This window comes from Nicotiana attenuata, chromosome 7 (assembly GCF_001879085.1).
Source record: "Nicotiana attenuata strain UT chromosome 7, NIATTr2, whole genome shotgun sequence".
In the NCBI taxonomy this organism is placed as follows: Eukaryota; Viridiplantae; Streptophyta; class Magnoliopsida; order Solanales; family Solanaceae; genus Nicotiana; species Nicotiana attenuata.
The window spans coordinates 64467102-64486195 of NC_031995.1; the positions used below are offsets into that span (position 1 = coordinate 64467102).

Genomic DNA, 19094 nt, shown 5'->3' on the forward strand with positions numbered 1-19094 from the left:
CTTAACTTACCTCTCGCACTGGTTCCATATGTATCAAATGTTCATTCGCACTTATTTACCAATAACATCCTGGGAGGGAACCCTTACTGCATCTCCCCGCCATGGGGCTTGTATAATGTTCAGGAGTCATAACATATATGTAGGATCTGAATAAATGCAGTCTCACCCCTTTCGCCTTTTTACCGCATTCTTCCTTTACTAGTCCATTGTTACCTCTTCATCTTTGGCATCTTTTCACATCTTCACTGACTCTTACTCGCCTTGTGGTAACCCTCTATGCCAGGGATAACTGAACTTCTTACGCGCGAGGGTGACACCTAGTGTAACTGGCACACTTAGTCTCTTAAGAATAACTCTGCTCACATTGCTTGCTTTAGGGAAGCGTCTTCCTAAATGACCTTTAAAGGTTATTCTTCTGTTGTCCATTCTATCATTGCCGGAACACGATTTCTGAAATTCTTACGATGCCGACTATTATCGAATCCTTTGGTCCCTAAATCATGTTCGATTTTTTTTCTTGTTTACTAGCCTATGTTGATTTATATTACTCTGGGGGGGGGGGGTCTAAATTAGCCTTCTGGTAATTACGTTGCCAACTCGTTTTCTCGAAATGAGGATATGACTTTATGGCTTATACTCTTTTATAATCTCAAGGCCTGTCACCTCTTGTCTTTTCCTTTACTTGACTATAGACTATGTCATCTTGTCATATTATGTTACCGTTACCACCCGTTTATCACATCCTACTCGTAATACTTCATTTACTCTCTTCTTATTCTCGTGCTAATATCTCTGCTGTTACCTTATTCTGAAAACTTCAACAGAACATTCTTTCACTTTTATCTCCCCTTGCTCCATATCACTGGCTCTTCGGGTCGCCTACTATTCTCTTTTTACTAGGGGCGGGAATCATACTAAGGTAAATATTTATCCTTTCTAGGATGCCACTAAATGTCTTCTGATATTTTTGAACATTCTAGCATTCATATATGACTGTACTATTCTAGAGTGCACCATTCAGCTCTATAACACGACGTGGATTTGAAAAAAGGGTAACAGACTCCTAAATGCATTGTAGCTTCCTGTTTATATAATGTGGTGCACAACACATATATAAACAATGGTCTACTAGACACCACTTGTATACTCTCAAGGACAGAACTGCTTTGATACCAAGTTTGTCATGCCCCAAACCTGAAGAGGCGAGATCGGCACCCGGTGTCGTACTCGGCCCGAGCGTACCACTCTGTAACTATGAACTCTGGAGGGGTAACCCTCAACGTAGGCCGATGAGGCCATATTTTGAATCATCTGAAAATATCGTCTCTCTCATCTGAGGGGTAAACATACCCAAAAGCTCACATATATATATATATACTGATATATACTGCTATGCAGGCTGACGAAGCCGCCATGAACATCTACTGATATATAAAATATACAGGACTCGTCTACAAGCCTCTAGGAAAACTGAACTGTATCATGGGCGAGACAGGGCCTCGACCTACCCATCAAACCAGTATATATAAAATGGACTCCACGGTATAGACCTGGTAACTCCGAGGAAGTGGAGCTTACCAACCAAGCTGATGTTTGACTCTGTCTACGGGAAGTTCTATCCAGCTGTCTATCAGGACCTGCAGGCATGAAATGCAGCGTCCCCAGCAAAAAGGACGTCAGTACAAAATAATGTACCAAGTATGTAAGGCAACAAAATAACTGAATGCTGAAACTGAACTGATAATATAATAACTGAAAGTAACTGGGAGTCAAATATAATATGAAGATATGCTTACCTGCTGATACTGACTCATCTCTCTCTCAATATAGTAAGTAAAATAGCTATCCAGCCCTATAAGGCTCGGTATGTGTGACTGCTCTGCCGTAGTAGGCTCGCTCATAGGCGCTCGACCATACTAGGCTCTATAACTCGGCCATTCTAGGCTCGCTCATAGGCGCTCGACCACAGTAGGCTCTGTATATAACTTACCATCTGATCGGAGGTTGCCCAATATTGGCTTGACCACCGATTATAGCTCGATGGTGGTGAAAATACTGTAATACTGTATGTATATAGACTCTCTGCTCCCTTGACTGGATGAAAACAGTACTTAACTGAATATAAAGTCTCGATAAGGAAGAATATTGTAACTTATGAGACTAGGATAATGTACATGAGTTCAAGAATATGAAATTCTCTTTATGGCTCGTTATCAAACGCATGTAGTTACAGGATCATGCCAAAATGAAGGAAAGGTTTAGCCTTAACATACCTTATCACAATCTTTCCAATCACCAAGTTGAACTCTCCTCTTCACACCTTAATCTACAACAACGATAATAATACTATCAGTAAGTTATGAAAGTTACAACTATCGCACAACGAGCGACAAGCTTATTTTGTATTAAAACGGGCAGCATCTCCCCTATAATCCTTACTTCCTCCAAATTCAAGATAACACCAATAACACTAGAACACAACAATAACAACATGTATACATTATTTTCCAACCTTATATACACCATAAAATACTACAAAATAGCCCAACACACCCCAATCTCTTCATACACAAAACGACCACCGTAGTAGTGTCAAATAACCCAAAAATGTTACACGACTAGCCCACCACCCTGAATTTATCTGGTGTTTCTACACACCCTTCCTCCTCCAAAACTCCATAAAATAGTAGTAAAACACGCAATTCAATAGCAACATAAAATAGTCCACAAAACAGTCCGCTACAAGTGAATAACTCGAACTCACGGCTTTCGATCACCATCCCGTGAGTTATTACAATTATAGAACGACTTTCCATACATCTCCAGCAGAAAAAATGGATGAAAGATAGCAGTAAACTTATCTTATTTGTTGAATAACTCATCTCCTATCTTGGTTCTTCAAACTCTAGGTTTTACCTCCAACTAGAACTTGAAAAGTAGGGAAAATCAATTAAGGTTTGTGGGCAATTTTTGGGAGGATGTTTGTAGGGATTTAGGTCTGGTTATTGTGCCCTATTATCATTGTATTATATGAACAAAATAAGCCTTTAAAAGGTCTCTTTGGACGACCAGAACTGGCCCATTTTCGGACATATATAATACTCTATTTAAGCAAGTAGGTGACACACCTACTTGTCACCTAGCAGTCTACGCAGTCTCGCAAAAATGCACATAGCTCTCTACTCTGATATCGTATTGACAAACGGTTTATGAGTTAGAAAGCAGACTCATAGATATTCAATTTGATGGTTGGAAAATCCCGTAACGCTAAGTATATTGGTAGAAAATAGCAATTACATTTGACCTAAGTTTCAACACATTTATGGATGTAACTTGTGATGACCTTTTCTAACTTTTGTTTCACAACTCGCTTGACTTCAAAACATAACACACGACTATTATACGACTAAAAAATTCATAACATAATCTCCTTATAATGGTAAGCATCCTAGTCTCACCCTAAAAGTACATGTTATAACTGTCGCGCCCCCTTTTTTCTCGCGAAATCGGGTTGATGACATTTGGTATAAGACAACTCGTTCCTTTTGGGAACTGGGTTTAGCATTTGAAAATTCGCCACCTAATGATTTATGGTGCATTAGGACACCTTCAAGGTTCATTTCTAAGTTCATTTGATAACCAGAGATAGGGTAAGGGCTTGAAATTATCCTAAGGAGAAGGTGTTAGGCACCCCTCAGGATGCAGTAGTGTGGTTCCCGGCCAGGTAGTTCTTTGTGAATTTGGTTCAATTAACATATATACAGATAAGGCTCAAATAAGAGGGGATTTTAATAAACAATCGTTTGAAAGAGTAACTAAGGCTGATTTTAAACAAAGAGTTCCAATGTTTTTAAAGGAAAAGGGAAATAAAAGAAGGGGGTCCTAGGTTTATTAAAAATATGGATCACATCAATGCAATACCCGATAATCACTCCTCAAAAGAGGGGCTACACATGGTATTAGCGCACCGGTCATCATATCCATATCTACCCTTTCCCACCCCATTTAAGGTACTAAAGCGCGAATTGGTCTCGACCACTATTGCATGCTATTACCCGCCCCATTCCTATCAGTCCCAGAGGCACTTAGGACTACTAATCCTAAAAGGGAAGGATATTAGGCTGACTTGAGGTTTCAAAGGTGAAAAATCTAGAGCGACATACAAAACATAGAGAAGACTACACATTTAAGGGAAACACATAAACACATAAGGCTCAAGTATACCTCCTCAAACAAAATAATCCAATAGCATGACTTAAACAAACGAGTAAGGCCTGATTCTAAAAATAATTGAGGGAAGAGGAGATTGCTGTTGCAGCAAGCTTGGCCTATTACATGACTCAGTTAGGAATCACGAATCAGGCCTGCCTGCTGGTTGTAACACTTAAACAAATAACGGAGGCGAGTTCAGTTTTATTTATATTATTGCCTAAGGCTTGCCTAAGTGTTTAAGTGAGACCTTAGAAACATGGTATCTATTGCTGATTTTGAGTGTAGTCACAGCTTAAAAACGAATAGTTTGAAATCCTATAGGCATGCTTGCTAAATCGTGTTAACACGGAGAAATTAAGTTACTTAAGCACTGGTTCGGAATAGGATGATTTAATTTAGACTAGTTGCAGGTGATAGGATCCATTATTGCTGGTTTTAACTCCTATGAACATGATATCTAATGTACTGACCTTAAAATTTTGGGACATTGTACTAATTTATAGCCGTTTAAATCCTAGAGCATGATGTTAAGTGGTAACAAGCGTGCAGAACTTAAAGTGGAGTCCTATAGGCAGGTTATCTAGGCGTGAAGTTGAACATGCAGAATTTAAAATACCTTATAGGCATGGTTTCTAAATGCAGTTTGAATATGCAGGATTTAAAACAGTCTTACAGGCATATTTTCTAAATGGAGTTTGGATATGCAGAATCAAAACACCCTATAGGCATGGTTTCTAAATGCAGTTTGAATATGCAGGATTTAAAGTAGTCGTATAGGCATATTTTCTAAGCGTAATTTGATATGGAGAATTTAGAAGTAATCCTATAGGCATATTTCTTACATGTAGTTTGAATATGCAGAATCAAGATATCCTATAGGCATATTTTCTACCCCTGACATGCATAATTACCCACCCCTTTTCACTAGCCATCCCCGCTGTTTATTACAAATCATTACAAGCCAGAAGTACTGAATTACATCAGAAAAATACATAAAAATACAACCAGAGGAAGCCTGATTCTTGGTTCCTCCCTGAGCTATGGAATAAACTGCCTTAAGATGCTATTACTTCAAAGGCTTTTTCAGACTTGAGTGTGTCAAAGTTCCCTAAGTCTCTCAAAAGGACCCCAGGCAATACTCACACCCAAGTTGCATTAACCAGAATAGAGATGAGTGCAGTGTGGAAAGGCCAACCCTTATGTGTCTAAGTTCAGAGGGAACTCATGGGTCCCAAGGAAAGGCTCAAACAATAGGGGCAGAACTTAAATCTAAGAGTAGAGTGGAAGTGCAGGAAGAGAGATTTAAAACTGAATGAAAAATAGAGAGGATAAGGGTGATTGGGAAATAGTACTTAGTAAAAAAAATTCAGAGTTGATGACTGATCACGCCCAACTATGCCTTATAAAAAAGACAATGCAGACGTTGCAAATATAACCTGAGTATTATGCCTAGAGTCGAATCCACAGAGAACTAACCTATAAATCACTATCTTTAGACCTACTAAACTCTTTAGAGTCAATTTCCCAAACGTTGAGAATCACAGTTGATGGTGTTTTTAATAACTAAGATTAACAGTAACTAATAGCTGCAAATTAAAGATGCTAAGCTGTAAACAATAATGAGAAAGTGCTAAGGTAATGATTTCCCCTATTGATGGAACTCCTTCTGTTTATGCTTCATACAAATTTACCAACACATCTCTATCAATCATGAACGCACTTCTTACCGTAAATCTCTCCCGAGTAATCACAGTAATTTACTAGTTGCACTCTCCCGAGATACACTAGCTTGCTTTATTTAACACAATTCACTTTAGATTATACCCAAGGCTTCGTTATCCCTAATCCCGCCTTTAAACCCTCGGTTATTGATCCCTCATATACTTTGGGAGTGGTGTTGTTCAATAATTACCTAAATATGCACTCTCTCCCGAGTTATGCACACTAAATAGGCACAGCTAATTGAGGATCCTGTCAATTAACTACAACAAACACATAGTTGAACAAATAGAGATTGGAACTAGCAATTTGTATTCAAATAAACAAGAAGTTCATCCCCCAATAGGTTCCATCAAAACCTTAGACAAAGGATTTAGCTACTCATAACTATGGGTAAACTAACTAAAACAATATTCATCATAAAACTTGCAAGAAAAATCAAAGAAAAGAAGAAAGATGTTTTGGGTGATCTCTCACAATTGTTTTCCTTGCTAAAATATTCTCCAATACAATCCTTGCCTCCTTTGGGCGAAGTCTAGTATTTAAAATAGGGTTTTGGGCTAAAAATCCCGTGTTTTGCACTTAAGTCCCTGAACTTTTCCGCCTCTGCCGCGGTCGCGGTCGCGGTCGAACCGCGGCCACACACCTTCTCTGAATCTCAACTTATCCGCGACCGTCTTCTACCGCGGTTCTGCCGCGGTCGCGGTGGAACCGCGGCAGTCCTTCTTCAGGCCTGGCTTGAGCTGCTTCGCTTGGTTCACTTGGCAAAATTTTACGATTGGCCTCTTTTTCTCCATATTTGATCCCAAAAGTACTCCATAGCCTTCTCTTGTCATATATCACCTGCAAAGCATGAAAAGCACTAATCAGAGCATTTTGTTATCACTTTTATCATCAAAACTATACAAGAAGGCGGGTCTTTAGGGCCTAATTATAGTTGAATTCACCTATTATCTACACCCCACACTTAAACCTTTGCTCGTCCTCGAGCAAGTTAAACCACACTTCTAGGCCTAACTGTTGGATGCATTGCCCCAAGTTTATGCCACACCCGCCATTATGAAAGAATAACCTAATCAGTACAACAGTCACACTCAGATGTAGACTCTAATGCCATGACACACTCGTGCTTACTCTAGTTACTCTAACAGAGGTGAAAACTCACTTTTTCTTCCCGAGTCACATGCCCTCACATCACAAATCTGAGAGAAGTTCCACACACAATAAATTAAGCAACAAGGAACCATAGATAGACATAATTCACTCAATCTCAACAAAGAACATTCACATGCCACACAGATACACCATAGGCTTGCCCCTCGTGTAATACTCTACTAATCGAGCTGCTCAGTCAAAGATCAAAAGGTCTTTATTTGGTGGTAATGTCGGCTAAGGGACGGATAGGATATATTTGGATATAGTGACTAACCTCTCTAAGCACTTTTAATACAAACTTCCTTTTGTTTCAATTTCCATGTTCAGCCCAATCGTTCTTCCACATTTTGTTTCATATTTGCCCCCCACTTTTCTTTAGGTGCACTGGCCTTTTTCTCTTTTCTTTTCTTTTTTTTTAACAGCCATTGCACCATTCAAGTATTTCTTTCCGAATTCCCCTTTTTCCACTCCCCTACTACCCCACACTTTGACTTTTGTATGTTCTTTAATAATTCAAGTGCTTCTAGGAGGTACAGGTTCAAACAATCAATTTATTCAAACACAGGGATATAGGTCATTATAGGGTTATCAAAGAATAGGCTTCTGGCTCAAAAGGGGTTAACTATGGCAATATATACAGGTGGATTCACAATTATACAGGCTATTCAAAGAAATGCCTCAATCATCTCTAAAACCAAACAGCTTCTATTTCGCTTTGCAAACACACAGGGCAGGTTCTAGGTATCGCATGCAGGCACAGAATGCAAGTAATAGCTCACACACACTTGGCATGTAACTCATTCCGAATCAATTTATCAACACACTCATACGAGCGTTCAAGCAAGACAAGATGTGCAAAATTAAGGCATCAAAGTATGAGTCTACAAACGAGCCTAGACGTCGCACCCTCAGATCATTTTTGTTATTCTCAGGTGTGTACAGCTAGGGTTGCATTCTAGCCTTCACCCATCGTGGTCCTAAAACTACGAAAGAAAAATCTACCTAACCCGGTTCAAGAAGAGCCCTTGGAAAAGAACCGTGGTCAATAGAAAAACCAAGGGAGAATTACTACACTACCTAAAAAAAAAAATAAAGAAACTACATGGACTACTTCCCTCAAGAGTACTGTCCAAGTGGTCCGTCCTCAGGAAGAGTCCTCTACATTTTTTTTTAGATTCGACTATGACCCTCAAGAGACCTGTCGACAAGTGTCCGTCATTGGGCCCAGTCAGTTACTTCTACTATGAGTTAATTATACACCACAATATCACTCTAATACTACAACATACTCAATGTCTATATACACTACAATACACTACCAGAGCAAGTCTCCACCCCACACTTAAAATTATGGCATGTCCCAATGTCATATCAAAAATAAAGAGCAGAAGGGTAAGAAGACTTCCCTGGGCCTCAATCAGAGTCGGAGATGGTACTGGGGTCCACATTGCAAGCTCTCCCCAAAGCGCGGAACTAGGCCATAAATCGGCTCTCAGATCTGGACTGCCGCTGCGATATGGCATCCATACGTGTGTGTAACCCCTCCACCGAGGTACGAAGATCCGCGACCTCTTCCTCCATAGTACGCAGCATAGGGCGGGTGGACTGTGATCTGGATAAGCCTGCTCCAGCATGGGGCCGCCGAGAGGGTCCGGCACTGTCATAGGATCTCCTTGATGGTACCATGGGAACTAGGTCATCATCCTCATCATCGATCTGAATGGTGGTGCGTGCACCCCTGCCCACTCTAATGCCCGAAGCTTTGAAAGCTGCTTTCTGGGGCAACTCTCCATCAGTAGGATTAGTGGGGACATTCCTCAGCAGGCACAATGTAGTCACCAATGAGGAGAAGTAGAATCCCTTTGACCGCAGCGGGGACCGTATGATCATTTCATCACCAATTAGTTTTGCCGCATCAAAATCTTTCTTTGTGACGAAGCACCATGTCAAGAGGGCTCTTTGGAAGTTCACGTCAGTCGTATTGCCGGAGGGCAAGAACCTGCTGCAGATAACAGTGAGCCAACACTTAGCCAAATGGGTGAAAGAATTGGAGTTCAGGGTGATATGGTCACGTATCCAGATGGGTTGCCCCCCTGTGCAGAGTGCATCAGTCATAGTCTCCCAAGTGACTCCTAGTGCGGCCTGGTAATAGTCGGTGTCACCAGTAAATTCAGGCAGCCGCAACACCTGGCGAATAGTTGCAACTGAGGCATCAACCACCGTGCCCCTCACAATCACCCTCCGCACCATGTGTGCTGGGCAGTTGGCGTAGAACTCTCTTACAATCATCATGTTCACCGGTGTAGGTTCATCAAATAAGAACTCCATTTCCCTCCTCCGGATCTCTTCATACATCTCTTCCTTCTCCGCCCGGAGGGCTGCCCTGTCAATCTGAATCTCAGGGATGAAGCTTTTTGAGGCCTTGGCATGAAAGTCGTCCTCTGCCAATTCTGATTCGAACCTGGAGTCATCATATGTGGGCTGTTGGGATGTGCCCGCCAATCTCTTTTGCTTCTTACGAGCCATAATACCTGCAAAGAATTCAGAAGAACATCAAATGCATCCTAATTAGTGCCAGTCGGATGGGTACTCAGACTTCGCCACCCGATGGCATCAACCTTATCCTCCCATTTATTTCTGCCTTTCAAACTATCACAACTAGCAGGGTGTTGAAAGTTACAACCCCTACAATGGCTCTCACAACAGTACTAACTCACTGGATTCGACCCTGGGCGTAATACTCGGGTTATATTTGCAATGTCAGCAAAGTCTTTTTTTATAAGGCATAGTTGGGCGTGATCAAGTGCGCAGGTTGATACTTCTTGGTGAGCCCCGCACTCGTTCGCATGAGCGAAGAGTTTTATTTATTTGATATAGTCTTTTCTTTTGAACTCTTAGAGTTGCTCCATCGTTATCTTATTAGTGTCATGAGTATTAGTTTGTTGATATGGACTAGTTACTAGTATTACACTTTCTTTTCGTATTTTTAGTGTTGGTTTTGGTTTTATTATGTTGAGGAGATATTGGTGGAAACCTGTTTGTGATTAGTTGATGAAGATTGTGACCGATTTAGGTGAATATTGATTGGTTGTTACTTGTTTATGAGACAGGAAATTTTTTGGATAGTCCAAAAATAGGGAAAACTCTGTCCGTTTTTCTATAAAATACCGATAAGGCTTACTTGGGAGCACTTGCTCCTAAGCGCCGGTCACGATCCTAAATTGGGTCGTGACACTAGTGGATTGGGTTAGCTTGTTTGAGGTAAATATCTTGCCTAACTTTGTGTGGGGGAACTACCCCTTAGGATTTGGGTTGCTTGTGCTATTTTTGATATGTGAAAGCCGTGTACGCAAGCTGGAGAGTGGATACACGGGCTATATATGGTATTTGACCGGTTTAGGCTATTTGGACTCTTTCATGCCTTTAATTAAATTGCCATAGCATGTTATATTTTCATTGTTAGTCTACCCTTTTATCTATTAATCTACCCTCACATGCCTTATTTGACGTTGTTAACACTTGTTCCACCTTATACTTGTTAATTGCTCTTATATGATTTAGTTGAAGTTATTGTATGCCTTATTGTCCGTTACTTCTTTAATTATTGAATTGTTTACTTGAAGTTGTTGTTTCCGTGGAATAGCTTCTTATTGAGTTATTGATGTTGAAGTTGTAAAAGCCGTGATCACATTGAGGCAATATTGTTAACTGTTGAAATACCATTCTTGTTGAGCTATTCAATTTCAGTTTGCTATTGTTGAAAGTCTTGTACGCATTGTGGTTGAGCCATGGGCTATTTGATGTGGTAATATTGGTATTGTTGATTCTTTTGACAAGTTGTGGCATATGGGCACTTGTGCTGCGAATTATGATTTTGTTGTGACATTGATGCGCATACTATTGGTCCCAGCGACATTCAAGGGTAATTGTTCGGACCCTTCCTTCTAGGAAACTTGAGGTAGTCCTGCATGGCGTCCGCCGACCCAGAATTCCCCTTCCTATCTTTATTATTGTTGACTTGTTTAAGACAGTTTTGTATTTCACTTCAGACTTTATTTGTAGTATTTTAGTAGCTCATGTACTTGTAACACCAGTTTCTGGGAATAATATTAGACATCGATGGTTTCAGATTATTACACATTTCATGATATTTCACTATTAATTTCTCATTATTATATTTTTAAGTTTTTAATCTGCTTAATTGTTTAGCTAATGTTGGTTTGCCTAGCTAGTGGATATTAACGCCATCACGGCCACGTTGTTGGAATTTTGGCTTATGACAATGTTAAAAGAATTCTATTTTTAAATATTGAACTAATTCATCATCATCCATCTAGAAAAATAATACAGTAATATTCGTATTATAGATAAATATTAAATAAACAATTAAAATTTTATAGAACAAAACTAATGTATCAAGAGGAGAATAGAGATAATGTGATTCTATCCACACTTCAAATTTATTTGATAAAATTAAGAAAACAAATCAAACTCAAAAATATTATTGATAAATTTAAACAACGAAAGAATTCTGAAAAATAGAATAAAGGATAAAGTTAAGCTAAATTTAGGAGTAACATAAAATTATATTCAGTGTATTATATTAAAGTGATAAATTACTAAATATTCATATGAGAAATTTAATAACAGTTAAATAAGCAAGGAACAAAAAAAGGAATAAAATATAAATTTGAAGGAAATTATAGAAATATAAGATTTAGAATTAAAATTATGATGAGAAAAGTCATACATATGAATAGCTAAAATAATAATAAACAAAGAGTCATAAAGGAAGAATATTAAAAAAAAAAAAAGAATTCGAAGCCACAGCATAAAATATATAATATAAAGATAAAATTAGGATATTATACATAAGATAAGGATATCATATATATATATATATATATATATATATATATATATATATATATATATATATATATATATATATATATATATATATATATATAACACAAAATAATAATTTTGAAAATATTGGTAAAATTTTTACAAAAATAATAAAAGACCTATCTCTTTATACTGTTGATGAATCAAAATTATAATTTAGTAAGAAAATATTATATTATTTTAATTATAAGTAAAATATAAAATAAGAATTGACTATTCAAATATTACAGTAGAAAAGAATATACTAAAAGAGGGGGATAAAGTTAATGTTAGGAAATTTATAATTTAAATTAATTAAAAAATAAAAGGTAAGTAATACACTCAAAAAAATTATTGATAAAATTTAGACAATTAAAGAATTTTAAACAGTACAACATAAGTTTAAAAACAATAAAAATATTTTCTGAGTAAGAAAATATATACCTTTGTTATATTAAAAGAAAATTATTGACAAAATATTAAGCCAATTGACTAGTTAATTACAAGTCACATTAGTAAATGCAATACTGAGTACTTCCTAATTTAATAGAGAATAAAATAAGGAACAAATAATTTATTTGATTACTATATTTGTGTATCCTTTAATTTTATATATATTTTGTTGTATTTCTGCATATTGTATTAAAAAATAAAATAGCAACTAAAATTTATTAAAACAATAATTTATAATATTGATATTCTTGAAAGTTAACTGCGCATCGCGTGAGTTTTAGCACTAGTTATACCTAAAACATACTAGATAATGGTTAGGATATCCGGTTAACCTCGATCAAAGTAGTTGAGCAGTAAGCTATATTAAATCAATTTCCCTTCCAAAATTTTGTTGTATTTCAGCAACCTTAAAGCACAAATACATATACAGTTACACTTGATTTCTATTTCCTAAAACCTAAATATGAGGTTTCTACAACCCACAACTTGTAAATTTTTCTAGAAAACTAATACAAGACGGTTCTTGTCCTCTCAAAATCTGCTGCTTCACCACTAGAACAGAAGACGTACTACCCGAATTCATTGACACAAGAAAGTCTCCTATAACTCCTAGTTCATTTTCATCACTCCAATCTGTTAATCCTTGCAACAGCACAGGATTTACCCCTTGGTTCCTTCCAAGTATCCAAAGATGAAAAAATTCATTTTTCATTGCCTGAATTGCTGCAATAGTATCCTCCCCATTCTTCACTATAACTTCCTTATACATAACTTTATCATTTCCCTCATTTTTCACCCAAAACCATGTCACCAAACCATCATCTAGTTTCTTCTCCATCTCATTATCCCCTTCACCGTTATGCGAAAGGAATCGAACAGCAGTAAGTGATACATCTGGATTTGCAGCCATTCTATCAGCATAAGAAAGTGCCTCCCTAGCATCAGCTCCTCCCGTAAACAGAAGCGCAAAATGGTGAATTGATTGTCTCATTGGCACAGCAAGACCCCTGTCCACAAGAATGGCAACTGAACAAGGAGCATGTTTTAAGACATTAGAGTTTACTACTTGTGTACTAGTCGAGGGCCTCTCAAATTCATCTTTGTAAAAGGGAAGTATGATAAGAGAGGCCTTCTTCTCTAAAGCCAATTTACAAATGTCTTGATACATGGTTCTCTTAGGAGAATATGATGTATATGAATGTAACTTGATCATGTTATCTTCACCTCTGCCTTGTTGGAAAAGCTTCAAAGCATTATGGATTGGATTTTGGTTCGTGTTGTCGGATTCTTGCTCGTCTTTATGGTCGATGAAAACAGGTGCAGCACGGCCAACTAGCTTCATTAAGTGCAAGGCATGAACAAAGAAAGGGGTATGAGTAGTTGGATTTGAGACCTCAAGGAGATTTATAATTCCAGGCATATTTTCCTCATCATGTATACAAGCTATAACGTGTAACTCTGTGTTTGAAGCAGTATGTTGAATGTTCCTTCTTGTGTGAATCATATAAGGCCTTGTTGGATCATAGACTATACTGATCAAGGGAGTGACTATAGCTGTCACCCCTATTGTCATTAGTATTAGCATTGTGAAATATGGTCTTGTTATCATCTGCATTACATTCAACTAGCTAGTGTCAATTATATTTTCGAGTGTACATGTTTGGTATGATCGACGAAAATTATAAGTCATTTTGAAGAAAGAGTAGTACCTTTAAATCCAGCCAGTGAATGAAAATCAAAAACTCGATTTCACCTCTTAGACTCAAGACAAGGCTAAGAGCAAGACAATCTCTGAAGGGCATATTCAAGAAATACGCGGTGAAAAGGACAGTAACAATTTTAACAACATAAGCTGTGACTGCCATGAGAAATATTGGTCGAAGCTGTGACCAATGGCCATACATGGATGAAATATCAGTGAAAAATCCAACATATGCAAAGGAAAATGGCATAAGAATATCCATAACAATTGTCTCTGACTTTTCCACCAAAGTAGAACCTAATGGTGGCCCATCAGGAATGGCAAGGCCCAACCACAGTGGTCCATTAGTCAATTCAATCCCACCCAAATCACATAAAAAACCAGAAACCAATACTCCCAACAGTATGAAAACCACATAAATTTGCTCCACTGATTTCCCTTCTGGCGTTGCATTAATTATCAATATCATGATACGTCGAACACCTCCAAAAATAGATGCTCCAATTAAGAAAAGAGAAATGAGAAACCATAAAGCATACATACTCTTCTCTTCCCCTTGTTTAGCTGCCTCAAACGCAACTATAAATTGGATTCCTATTACATCACTTATTAAAGCTGTGGATAATGCCATTCTTCCAATCTCAGAACTAAGGAGATTAAGCTCTCTAATTATTGGATAGATAACAGGGAAAGCTGTGATTGCGAATTCTGATGTTAATCCCAACATAGAAGAAGCTTTGGATAATTCTTTTTTCATGGATTTTCGAACACCTATTCCAATAAATAGACTACATAACATGGGAATGGACACCCCAAATATGGCTATGTACCATTGTTTTTTCCCAGCTTTTTTTATCTGGCTAAGATCCGTCTTTACACCAGATATGAAAAGGAAATACATAAACCCAATGAGTCCAATATTTTTCAGTGTGTAGTCAGCTGTATCTGGGAAAATGAAGTTCCTGAAACGCTTGCTTCGGCTCAAAACAGATGGTCCTACGATTATTCCACCCTTCACATTCAGGAGAGGAAAACAAAAACACAAAACAAATCTTCCACTAAGTATAATATATCTTTCAAGAAAATAAGACACAACTTACTGCTATAACATATTAGTATTTGACAAAGAAAAAGGTTAGGCAGAAGCAAGATTTTCACCAAAACACGAAGGAATTCAACAGCTATTATACGTCTATAACAAAAACTTTAAACCTTATATACACAGTGTAATTGTTTTGCGAATAGGGTTCTAGAACCCTAGCTCCGTCCATGGTAGAGATAATACTCTTCTACTGTATTTAATTTTATTATCCGTTATACTTTAAGATTATTTATATGCTTGCAGTTAACACATCATCTCGTAATCGCCCTTGGATCTAATTAAGCTCCACCCTGAAGTATAATGGATCAGCGAGTAATTTTAAACTGTAATCAAAAGTAAAGAGGTACAGTTGGAGCTTTTTTTCAAAAGCATTTTGACGTGTTGAATCCACCCAGTAGTCCATGCTGGTGCTTCATTAATGTTAAGCCCAAATACGAGACTATTTGCTAACAACAAGGACATACATGACATAGAATAAAATTAAAACATTTCGTATCATATAACAAGGTAAATTTGGATCTTTTCTCATTTGAAAATTATACTACGAGATTACTAAGAAACTTACGAGGATATCAGAGATGATCCTCGGCTGTCGCAGAGGCTTGAGAAGATAGCGAATGAGACGGGAGATGGCGATGATGGTGGAGATCTCTAACAAGACAAGGGGAAAAGAGAATTGCAATGGATTTTCTCCATAGAAGATGCCAAAGGTATGTGGAGGATGTATGGTCCGGCATATTAGGAGGCCTTTGTTAACGATGTAAGGGTCCTCGGTGAGGTTAAGCTTTGACATTATGGTTAATTAGATTTCAGGGTAATTCCTATCTTCCTCTTCATTCATTAGAAAACCCTAACTAAGCAAAGAGAAAGTTGCTGCTGAATATCCTAGCCATGCAAAACATGCAACATGAGCACGAGGATACTAAGGATTGGAAATGCGCTAAAGGAGGCAATACTTCATTTTCACTTTTTCTCTAGACCGTCAATTTTAATAAAGTTTGTTGCTTCAGTTAGATAGGACTCGGGAGCTAATTTGGTGTTTTAAACTAAATTTTGCTCCCTGCCTGTCAAATTAAATGAGGTAGTTTGACTCGTCACGGAGTTTAAGGGAAAAAAGAAAAAATTTCGAAATTTGTGGTCTTAAAAGCTTAAGAGGTAAAGCTTTGTGGGGTCATGACTTTTGTGTGGTTATAAAAGTTCTCATTAAGGGTAAAATGAGTAAAATGAAGAGTTTAAAGTTGAATTATTTCCAAATTTAGAAATGTGTCATTTATTTTGGAATAAACTAAAAAGAAAAGTACCTCAAACGGAGGGATTAGTAATTTTTTTAATTACATCAGGGGAAGAACGGGAAAAGGAAAAGAATCGCTACTCTATTGATGAGGTTTAAACCTTCCACCTCAACTGTAAGTTACCTAACTAGACCTCAAACCATAATTTGGTGTTGGAAAGGTACAACTGGGTCGAAATATCCTCTTCACTATAATCTGGTCTTTTATTTTTACAAATAATCTCTCCCGTATAATTTTCCCTTTTCTAGTTTAAGTTATAACTTGATCGTTCCTCATTCTATGAGAATCTATGTATCTATACAAAGGAGGGACTTGATAGGTTGATGTGGCACCTACCATAAATAAGGAGGGCCATTTATCCTTTTTTGGTTTTTCCTAGCTTTCTCCTTTTTTTTCTTACTTATTATGTTCTCTCCTGTGATAGAAAAAAAAAATCCATTTAAAATTTGTATACGGTCTAAATCGGAGAGCTCGATTTCGAAGACTTGATCATACCCCGAGTTCGAGTTCGGAAGCTCGGAGCAAGAATCGGAGACTTGATCATACCCTGGTCGGGATGTGTCACCTCGAGAGGTAAATCGGAGACCCGCCATAATCTGCCACGAGGAAAGTATAATTTCGATGACACTCAAGAAAGAGCGGGAATTTCTCAAGGACATGTGGGTCAGGATATAAATTATAGGATAAGATTTGTACGAAATAGTATGAGTCTGTACTAGGTTGTTATACAGTTGTGCCAATAGAATTCTTACCGTAATTGGGAATGTACCATATTGGGGTTTTCCCCTCCTAAATAAAAGGGACCCCAATCATTTGTAAACATTATCTCATCACTGCAATAGAATATTCTACTCTGCTTTTCTCGTTTACCGTGCTCCGCAATTGTTCTTCAGCTTTATTGTTTTTACTTTATTGTTCATACTTTATTAGCTCTCAACCCTCGAGGCTCCCGAGTCAACCGAGCTCGAGGTCCCCGTCACTCTAACAACGCTGGTTTGATTCATCAATTCTTCTTATTTAAACCTAATATTACTTGTATATTCACTAGTATTGGAATAAATCACATATCTTTAAAACCACAAATCACCTTTAATTGTTACTCATTTTTCGAGGTAAACAGTTTGGGGCCCACCGTGGGGCTAAAGATAATAGTGATTATATTAGTGCTAGTTTTATGATAAGACACGTTATTCTTCACACTTTTTCTTGTCAAAGATTCTTTGATTTCAGGCTAAGATATGTCTAGCTCAACAAACGCACCCGTGCATGGAAACGAAGGTTTTGGATCCCATGGAGAAAATAATGCAACAACTGCAGGGACCGGTGTGCCACCGCTAAACCCTGGGGTAGCACCAGCGCCAAATCCCGTCGATGTTGGTTCGCACATTGCCGTGAACGTCGATTTGGATGCTGATGTCGAAGGAAGTGTGCGCGGAGGGGATCAACCTGACGCTCAAAGGACACAGGCTCAAGGAGAAAGAAAAGTTAGTCTACAAGTGATTTTTGAGATGTTGCAAGCGCAACAAGTTGCTGTCGCTCAGTTCCAGAGTCAGCAAAAGACCCCGAGCGTGGCTGGGCCAGAAAACGCTAATCGTGTTGAGCCAACCCCGGAAATATCAAGCAACAACGGCTCAGGAACTGAATCCATCGTCATGAGAATGCTCAAGGAACTCACGAAGAGGATCGAATTAGGAGAAAAAAGGATTGAGGACAACGACAAAAAGGTGGAAACATACAACTCGAGGGTCGACCAAATACCGGGAGCACCTCCGATTTTGAAAGGACCGGACTCAAAGAAGTTCGTACAAAAACCATTCCCCCAGAGTGCGGCTCCGAAGCCCATCCCGAAGAAGTTTCGGATGCCAGACATCCCAAAATACAACGGGACCACTGATCCCAACGAGCAAATCACCACATATACTTATGGCATAAAAGGAAATGATTTGGAAGACGATGAGATTGAGTCCGTTTTGCTAAAAGGGGAAACTCTGTCTAAGGGTGCCATGATTTGGTACCATAACTTACCCCCGAACTTTGTTGATTCGTTTGCCACGTTGGCAGAATCATTTGTAAACGCACATGTCGGTGCCATAAAAGTTGCAATAAGGAAGTCCGATGTATTCAAAACAAAGCAAAGGGAGAACGAGATGCTGAGGGAAGCTGTCTCCCGCTTCCAGTCAGAACGAATGGAGTTACAACCGGTCTCCGATGACTGGTCCGTACAAGCCTTCACTCTGGGGCTAAATGAACGAAGTTCGATAGTTTCGAAGCAGCTGAAGTAGAACTTGATCGAGTACCCCGCCGTGACTTGGGCGGATGTGCATAACAGGTACCAATCAAAAATTAGGGTTGAGGATGATCAGTTGGGAGCCCCCTCGGGCTCAGTTTATCCAAGCAGGTTACTAGCAAAGGAGTCAGGAAATGCAGATAGGGGGTCAAGGTCGAATAAGGAAAGAAATCAGCAATACATCGAAGATCAAAGGAACATTTCAAGGCGTAACATACCTCGGAATGATCGAAGAGCAGATCGAGGTCAAAGTTGCCGGGGACTCACGAGCAAAATCGGGTTCGC

At 38.4% G+C, this 19094-nt stretch overlaps 1 protein-coding gene across 2 annotated transcripts; it reads right to left on the reverse strand.

Moving 5' to 3' along the window:
• On the reverse strand, window positions 12799–16143 carry LOC109230514 (cation/H(+) antiporter 24). 2 transcript variants are annotated; one of them, XM_019396002.1, is made up of 3 exons: window positions 15796–16143; window positions 14136–15140; window positions 12799–14035 (listed from the first exon to the last, which is right to left on the reverse strand). In XM_019396002.1, the coding sequence occupies exons 1-3, from the start codon at window positions 16021–16023 to the stop codon at window positions 12899–12901; spliced, it is 2370 nt and encodes a 789-aa protein (XP_019251547.1). In that variant the 5' UTR covers window positions 16024–16143; the 3' UTR covers window positions 12799–12898. The 2 variants fall into 2 exon arrangements, with proteins under 2 accessions (XP_019251547.1, XP_019251548.1); XM_019396003.1 differs by having other exon boundaries at window positions 14136–15124; window positions 15796–15879.